This window comes from Scylla paramamosain, chromosome 20 (assembly GCF_035594125.1).
Source record: "Scylla paramamosain isolate STU-SP2022 chromosome 20, ASM3559412v1, whole genome shotgun sequence".
NCBI classification, from domain to species: Eukaryota; Metazoa; Arthropoda; class Malacostraca; order Decapoda; family Portunidae; genus Scylla; species Scylla paramamosain.
In genome coordinates this window covers 1,936,131-1,945,607 of record NC_087170.1, presented here as the reverse complement: position 1 = coordinate 1,945,607, position 9,477 = coordinate 1,936,131, and the positions used below count along the sequence as shown (strand labels likewise).

Genomic DNA, 9,477 nt, shown 5'->3' with positions numbered 1-9,477 from the left:
CAATCAGAAATTTTAGAGAAATCAGAAGTCAAGCGTTTTGTTGCTTTCCTGCGTGAGCTATTCACTTCCTGAACGGTTAGACGTCTACGAAAAGATGTAGGAAAGTGCAGAGTGGTATCATTAGCGTAGGAGTGGATATGACAAGAAGTTTGGTTTACAAGATCATTGATGAATAATAGGAAGAATGTGGGTGACAGGACAGAACCATGAGGATCACAACTGTTAATACATTTAGGAGAAGACCGTATACCACAGCAGGAATAGAACCATCAGAAAAAAAAAATGAAATGAAACTACAGAGAGAAGGATAGAAGCTGTAGATGATACTTTGGAAATCAAGGCTTTGTGCCAGACTCTATCAAAAGCTTTTGATATGTATAAGGGAAGGGCAAAAGTTTCACCAAAATCTCTAAAGGAGAATGATTAAGATTCAGTAAGGAAAGCCAGATCACCAGTAGAGTGGTCTTGACAGAACCTATACTGATGATTAGATAGAAGGTTGTGAAGTGATAGATGTTTAAGAATCCTCCTGTTGAGGATAGATTAAGAATACTTTAGATGTACAGGAATTTAAAGGAATAGGACGGTAGTTTGGGGAATTTGAATGGTCACCCATTTCAGGAACAGGCTGAATGTAGGCAAACTTCAAGCAAGAAGAAAAGGCAGATATTGACAGAGTTGAAAAGTTTTAAGTAGGCAAGGTGTAAGCACGGAGGCGCGGTTTCGGAGAACAACAGGAGGACCTCATCAGGTTCATTAAGTTCATTAGGCCATGGAAAATGTCACTGCGAAGGATTTTAATGGGTAGCATGAAATAGTTAGGGGGGTGGAAGAGAGGGAGGAACAAACATTAGATCATAGAAAGTAGAGTTTTTGGCAAAGGTTTGAGCGAAGATTTCAGCTTTAGAAATAGATGAGATGGCACTGGTGCCATCAGGTTGAAATAAAGGATGGAAAGACGAAGAAACAAAGTTATTGGACATGTTTTTGTCTAGGTGCCAGAAGCAACAAGGGAAGTTAGATCTTGAACGATTTTGACAATTTCTATTAATGAAGGAGTTTTTAGCTCGTTGTAGAACAGACTTGGCATGATTCGGGACAGATATATAAAGCGCATGAGATTTATGTGATAGTAGGTTGAAGTACCTTTTGTAGGCCACCTCTTTATTATGTATTGCACGAGATCAGACTGTGTTAAACAAAGGTTTAGAAGGTTTAGGTCAAAAGAAAGAGTGAGGAATGTACGCTTCCATTATAGACACTATCAACTTTTTTTATGCACTTAGCACACAGAGACGCACCTCTGACAAAGAAACAGTAGTCATTCCAGTGAAAAATGAGCATAATACATAATAATAATAGAACAAGATACAGATATGTAATTCTGATCAGAGGAGCCAGATGGAGAAGATAGGGTAACAGGATAAACAGAAGGATTGGAGGTTAGGAAAAGGTGAAGAATGTAGGGCGTATCTCCAAGACGGTCAGAATTACGAGTAAGGTGTTGCACCAGTTGCTCTAGGTCGTGGAAGATAGCATAGTTAAAGGCTAGTTCACCGGGATGGTCAGTGAGGAGAGAGGGAAAACAAAGATGGTGGTGAACATTGAATTCTCGAAGAATTGTGATTTCCGCAAAAGGGAAGAGAGTCAGAATGTGTTCCGCTCTGAAAGTTAAGTAGTCAAAGAATTTCTTATAGTCAGAGGAAGTAGGTGAAAGGTATACAGCACAGATATTTTTTGTTTGAGAGTGACTATGTAGTCGTAGCCAGATTATGGAAAACTCGGAAGATTCAAGAGCGTGGGCATTAGTCGTTGTGCACACAGACGCAGCATCCAACTTTGGATTGAAAATGAGGATAGTGAAAACAGGAGGGAACAGAACACAGGCTATTGCCAGTTGCCTCAGACACCTGTGTTTCAGTGAAGAAAGGAAAATGAGGTTTAGTAGAGAAGAAGTGGTGTTCTATGGATTGAAAATTAGATCTGAGACCGCAAATGTCACAAACGTTAATGAAGTTAATGAAGAAAATAATTGAAAGGGGTGTCAAGACAGTTAGGGTCGATACCAGAAGAGCAGTCCGACCTGAGGACATATGTGGTCCCCTTCCCATATGGAGACTCTGAGGCTGGTGTAGGAGTAGCCATATTGATCTTCAGTTTTGAGTGAAGGGGGTGTGTGTAATCAGGTGCATGTTGTTTTGTCTGAAAGAAAAGAGTTGTCTTTAGAGTGCAGGCTTTGACTGCCCCCATGTATTGTGAGACAGAAAGGGAAACGTTCAATTAGGTCACAGGTGGATTTAATGATGAGTTCACACATGTCCAGTGCTTTAGACCAGGTGTATAGTGCCTCCTGCCTCTGCTGAACGAATGGAGTGATAAATAGCAGATGAAATTTAGTGTGAATAGATGTCATGTCCTGAATTTTGGTAGAAGCAAGTCACGGCCAGAATGGAAATATGAATTAGGAAAAAAAAAAAAAATAGTCTGAGAAACTGTGAGATTTAGTTTGACAATAAATAATATATTTACTTGGGATAGTCACATTAATGATAAGGCAGCAAGTATGTATCCCTTATTAGCATATATGAGGAAAGCGTTCACATACATAGATGAAGAAATTATGCAATTTAGAACATCACTAATAAGACTCACATTAGAATATGCAGCGCTGGTGTGTAACCCACACTTAAAAGAAAAAAAAATCCAAACTGGAGAAAGTTCAAAGGGTAGCATCAAGTACCATCCCTTAGAGGGTTAAGCTATGAAAAAAAAAAAAAAAAATTGAAAAATTGAATTTATTCCAACTAGAGGAAAGAAGGATAAGAGATGATATGATTATGATGTATAAATGTTTGACATGAAATGAAAAAAAAATTTTACACAGCAAATTTGTTTGCAAAAGGGAATGAAACATTAAGAGGACATAAAGTGAAACTGAGAAAAAGAAGAGACAAAGACATAAAAAAAAAATACAGTTTTGCAAATAGAACAATGAATTTTATGGAATTCACTGCCAGAAGAGGTAGTGTGTGCAAATAGTAAACATAAATTTAAAGAAAATATGATAATTGGTTACTAAAAGACGAAACATTACAAGCGTGACTTAATCCTGTAAAAAATACAAATACATAAATACAAATAAGTAAATGCACAAGGTCATGTTACAACAAGATCTTGATAAAGTTTTGGGATGGAGCTGCGAATGGGAAATGGAATTCAACCTGAAGAAATACACTGTAATGGAGTTTGGAAAGAGAAGTCAGAGGATTTCAGAAAAATAAAAACTTGGGAGATAAAAAAAAAAAATATCATATTCTGAAAGAGACCTGGAAGTATTCAAATCAAATAACAATTCACCTGAGAAACACATAAATAAAATTGTTGGAGAAACTTATAATGTACTAAAAATAAGAGAATAGCATTTACCCACATGGATGAAGAAATGGTAGAGAAATTGATCGTCACTATGATAACGTCAAGACTGGAATATGTAACACCAGTGTGTTCACCAAGCACAAAAAAGGAACGTCATGAAACTTGAAAGGATTCAAAGAGTAGCGACAAAATTGGCTCCAAGCTTGTCGGAATTCGGAAATGTTGCATAAGGAGAGGCCATCAAAACCGGAATTGACAACGCTGGAACAAAGAAAGGAAAGAGACTTGATAGCAATTTATGGAATCACGAATAATATGGAGATGCTTGATAGAGAGGACCTAATACAGTGGAACATGAAAAATACAAGAGGACATGGAAGAAAACAAAATTAAAATAAAATAAGTAAATAATTAGAAAAAAAAAGAGTTACAGAAAGAAAATGAAAATGAACAGCATTCCCCACAGAGTTGTGGAGAGGACGCAAATGCCTGCCAACAGAAAAGGTATTGAAAAGAATACTTATAAGAACATAAGAACATAAGAAATAAGGGCATAAGAAATGCAAGAAGCGACCAGGCTTACACGTGGCAGTCCCTTTATGAAATATACCTACCTATTTCCATCTATTATTCCCATCCATAAACCTGTCTAATCTTCTCTTAAAGCTCTTTCATGTCCTAGCAATAACAACATGATTACTGAGTCCGTTCCACTTATCTACCACTCTATTTGAGAGCCAATTTTTTCCTAAACCTAATTTTTTTAAAGCTTGAACCCGTTATTTCTCGTTCTACCCTGGTTGCTGATCCCAAGAATTTTGCTTATATCCTCTTTGTTATAACCCTTATACCACTTAAAGACTTCTATCAGGTCCCCTCTTAACCTACGTCTCTCTAAAAAGAATTTAAATTTAACAACTTCAATCTCGCCTCGTAAGAAATACTCCTCATCCCCTGTATCCTTTTAGTCATTCTAATCTGTACTGATTCTAATAGACCTATATATTTCCTGTAATATGGTGACCAGAACTGCACAGCGTAGTCTAGATGAGGTCTGAACAGCGCCAAATATAACATTAATATTACTTCCGGCCTTCTACTTTTAACAATCCTAAAAATGAATCCTAGTAACCTATTTGCCCTGTTTCTGGCCTCTATGCATTGTTTTCCTAGAGGGAGTTCAGAGCTAACTGTAATTCCTAAATCTTTCTCGTACCCTGTACCTACCAGAGTTTGGTTGTTTAATGTGTACCTACTGTGTGGGGGGCCGCGCCACATTTCCTACGCCACATTTCCTACAGGACACATCAAATACAAATTAAGCAGTTTTTAGAGTAGTGACATATTTCCTACAGAGATACAGCATATCTCCTACACGCAGTAGGTGTAGGAAATACGCTGGGTATCAAGTTGTTATGTAGGAAATGTGCCTGACACTTGTTTTTGTGTAGGAGCTGCGGCAGTATGGTGCATCCGGCATAACTCCTACATTTATACTGTCATATCTCCTACAAGTAAAAAATATGATTGTAAAAACTGGAAGGCACATGAATTAAAATGGCACTTTTTATTTTTCAGTAAAACTTACATATATAAAATATGGCATTACAATGATATTTTTTTTCATTTCTCACTAAAACGTACGTATATATATAAAAAAAAAATTACTATGGCACATTTTAAACGTAAACTTCAAGCCTGTCTTGAATGGCAGTACGACAAGTGGGACATGTTGCCGGGTTGTTAGCATCTGCTGCTGATACAAGGATAGTTATGCAATCTGCACAGAAGGAGGCATGTCGGCAGGGCAAAAGAACAACTGTCCTTTCCCTTCGCCTTAAGCAGATGCTGCACCGAAGTTCGGGAGGAACATCTTGAGTACCAGCTGCGTTGTCAGGGCCTTGATGCTCATCCCCACTTTCATCAGCACTGTCTCCAGGAAGTTGAAATGCTGAAACAGAGCTATCAAATGTGTAAGCGACAGCATTAATGTATTGGGTTAATGTGTATGTGCCATTCTGTAATTGTTCTTTCAAGTTCTGCCTGCGCTCAATGTTTCTGACAAACTTCTCCTTTTTCTGACGAGTGATGTCCAAGCCAGCATCCACACGTTCAATGTCCTTAGTTGTGTCTGTTATCAGATTATTCAGATGTGTGAGGAAAGTGTAAATGTTTGGCTTGTGCTGGCGGACAATGGCTTTCAGTCTGCTGTGGTACGACTCTGCATCATTGTTAGTTCCACGAGAAAATTCGAAGACAGATAACCGTTGTGGAGTGACTTTTCGAATCCAGTACTCTGTGATGTAGGTTTTGAATGCAGTAATTTTTGGCTGGGAATGATCATTCAAGTCAAAATTTTCTTGGAACAGAGAGTCAACTGCTTCATGCATCTGGTTGGCTGGCACATAACTTAGTGTCATGATCTTTTTGACCCACTTATTAAACTGTTTGTTGTCTTTGTAAAGTTCAGTTAGCCCCAGTTTCTGAATTTTCCGGTACAGGTTTTGTGAAAAGTGGAACTGACAGCCCCCAATCTGAACCTGTGGCCAGCAAGAGCGAATTGCTTTACCAGAACTGCTTTCAAAATCACCCATTGCTTGTTCAGGATTCAGGTTGGGGATGAGTTCCTTCACTCTTTGCATTGTGATATCATACAACTTTTTAGACTTTGATGTCATCAAGGTGAAGATGAGTGGGAATGAATGACCTTTGTAAAATCCAAGTAATGTGAAGAGCTGGTAGAAGAGTGCAGGCACAGTGTAAAAAGTACCATCAAAATTCCATTCCTTAATTGTGGTCATCAGTGGTACCAGGGTTAGAGAATAAAAAATAATTGCCAAATGACCACTTCCCTGATCTGTGACGACAGATCTGAAGTTTACGTTAAAGGCCTGGGCCTCTAAGCTTTCTAGAATGTTGGCGCACTCCTCTGCAGTGTGTGGTTGCCTCGGTTGAATTCGGCGCTTGGCTCGAAGCATGCTTCGCTCTACAGATGAGAAAGACACATCTGCTCCATGTTGGTGATGTCTTGTTACCCGCCTGAAGATCTCGGAGTTGCTGGTAGAGCCCACATCCTCAGCAGCCTTCATCTTGAGAGTGTTCCTCAGATCTGTTGCAGCATAGTCGGATGATTCATGGTTGTGACCTTGCGTTGCTCTGATGACACCAGTTGTCTGTAAAATATAACTGCTTAATAATTCGAACAACACCTAACACCACCATCATCACCAGTGACTCTGCCAGTGATCTCCATCGTTTTAACGGAAAACCTTTAGCAGTGAAGTTGATTAAATCTTACCAAACTCCTGGTCTATAACATTTTACAACTGTTCTTACCTCCGACAATACGGCTCTTCCTCCACAGTTGGGGTGATGAATGCAACGCAGGTATAGTTTGTTGTTTCTTGCCACATTTCGGAGGTACCGGAATCCAGAGTTGTCTTTGTAAACCACTGCATTGAAGCGGATGTTCCCCTCAATACTAGCCATGCTTGGTCCAGGCGCAATCGAGTACAATAATGCCGTCTGTCCCGTCGAATGGAGAAAAAAATACTGCTGGGTCGAGACTAAACTCGACCCATGATGTCTGAATGTGAACGATACTACGCCGAACGGATGTATAACAACTTATCTACTTGTTGACTAGTCAAGGTCGGCAGGAGTGTACTGAGCCAGAAGCTCCGAGTGCAGAGGCGCCAAGCTAGGGGGTGCGCCTGTAGGAGCAATGTAGGAGATGTGACAACATATTATTGTGTGTAGCAGATATGCTGTATCCTTGTAGGATATGTGACAGAACAGGTTTTTGAGTGTAGGAGGTATGCTGTATCTCTGTAGGAAATATGGCATTACTCTAAAACTGGTGTATTTAAAGGATATTTGACCTGGAGGGTAGTCATTTTATGTGTAGGATATATGACGGATACTTGTTTTTGTGTAGGAAATATGACCATCTATGTGTAGGATATGTGGCAGTACTCCAGTTATTGTAGGCTTGTAGGAGAAGTGACTACGCCCCCTGTGTGGGTGTCCTCTACCTACGCTAAGAAGGGGAATTAAACCAACTGGTGCGTGAAAAGATTAATATGATAATAATAATACTAGTAATAATAATAATAATAATAATAATAATAATAATAATAATAATAATAATAATAATAATAATAATAATAATAATTATAATAATAATAATAATAATAATAATAATAATAATAATAATAATAATAATAACAATAATATAATAATACAAATAATAAAAAGAAACTAATAATAATAATAATGATAATAATAATAATAATAATAATAATAATAATAATAATAATAATAATAATAATAATAATAATAAAAATAATAACACAAAATAAGAAGAACAACTAATAACTAATAATAAACAATAACTAAAGTAGCTAATATTGGATTATATGCAGAACATAGCTCTGAACACTCTTCTCTGGGTGAGAAACTCTTCAGAAGAACTAGTATGGATATCATTCACATGATCAAAGAGACATAAGTGGCAGGTTGGGTAAGTAACGCCGAGGGTGAAGTTAGGTTAAGATTAGACTAGATTAGGTTACGTTGTCTCATTTCCATTTAAATAACAATAATTATTAATATTTATAATGACACTGCAAATCACATTGAAATATGAACCAATAGTGTACACATCACTTAAAGAGGAGTTAGGAAGATTCTTCACTTTGCAACACCACTCTCGCACCAATGCACCCACATTGTAACACCCAAGAAATTCTAAGTAGTAAACTGATAAATATAAATACCCAAATTAAATCAAATGTAACTTTACCTCATGAAACTACGAGTATAGTCTCACCAAACTTAATCTCACTCTATTTCATAACACCTAATGTACCCTATCCTAGCTTGACGTAACACAGCCCAAATTAATATAATTTAACTCATTGTTTTTAATTTGATGCAGTATCAATAAAAACCTTTCCTAATCTAACCAAACCTATCCTAATCTAACCTCACCAAACCTAATCCAACATCTAAAAATTAACATTATTTAACTTAATACACGGTGTAAACCATGTATTAAATTAAATAAGTTAAATAAATTAAATGAGTTAAATATAAATAACACTTAAGGAAAAGGTGTGAAAGAAATTCTTCACTTTGCAACAGTAGGGCGTGAGAATCTTCATTGGTTCTGTTATATTACACTACAATTAATTAATTATTATTGTTATTTTTTTTTTCTTACCATAATGGCAGGCACAGACTGACATGACTAACCTGTTATAAACCTTCTGAGCTTCGGCTGCATGTAATAGGTCAACAAGTACCACCGAAAGGAAAAGCTCTCTTTTCCTGACTTAATTTATAATTTTGGATTGTAATATTTTAATATGTATGTAATAATATGTAATAATTTGATTATTTTCTCTTTTTTCTTTCTTCTCTATAAAAAAATTAAATCCTCTCTCACTCTCTCTCTCTCTCTCTCTCTCTCTCTCTCTCTCTCTCTCTCTCTCTCTCTCTCTCTCTCTCTCTCTCTCTGCCACATTCCTCCTTTAATAGGTCAGCTTCTGATTCGACTTCTCTTCTAAATACAGAAAGACAAAAGAAAACGGAAAAATAACGAAAATGAAAAAAAAAAGAGAAACAAAGAATCTTGCTGTTCAGAGACAAGAGAGTTATTTCACGGCAGTAAGGAAAAAAGTGGTAAATGAAAAAAAATAATTTGACATTATTTAAATTTTGTAAGGAAAGAGAAAGATAAATAATATAAGAATTCCAAAAGACTCTGTAACTTGACAATTGGAGAAGCGTCTCTTAAAATGAGGAGGAGGAGGAAGAGTAGGAGTCCATGAAAACTTCTAAATTCCTTGGAAATCAGATGAAGTGAAGGCTGATGTGTGTGTGTGTGTGTGTGTGTGTGTGTGTGTGTGTGTGTGTGTGTGTGTGTGTGTGTGTGTGTGTGTGAAACAATTCTTCCCTTCTTCGTACTATGATGTTTGTTAAAGGTGTTGAAAGAGAGAGAGAGAGAGAGAGAGAGAGAGAGAGAGAGAGAGAGAGAGAGAGAGAGAGAGAGAGAGAGAGAGAGAGAGAGAGAGAGAGAGAGTGGTGGCGCCATTCGTG

At 37.3% G+C, this 9,477-nt stretch overlaps 1 protein-coding gene across 1 annotated transcript; it reads right to left on the bottom strand.

Moving 5' to 3' along the window:
* Positions 1-4,927: 4,927 nt before the first annotated feature.
* Positions 4,928-7,392, bottom strand: LOC135110170 (uncharacterized). Its single transcript, XM_064022162.1, has 2 exons — positions 6,712-7,392; positions 4,928-6,548 (listed from the first exon to the last, which is right to left on the bottom strand). Exons 1-2 carry the CDS (start codon positions 6,862-6,864, stop codon positions 5,055-5,057), a joined length of 1,647 nt encoding a protein of 548 aa, XP_063878232.1. The 5' UTR covers positions 6,865-7,392; the 3' UTR covers positions 4,928-5,054.
* Between the last annotated feature and the right edge of the window lie 2,085 nt (positions 7,393-9,477).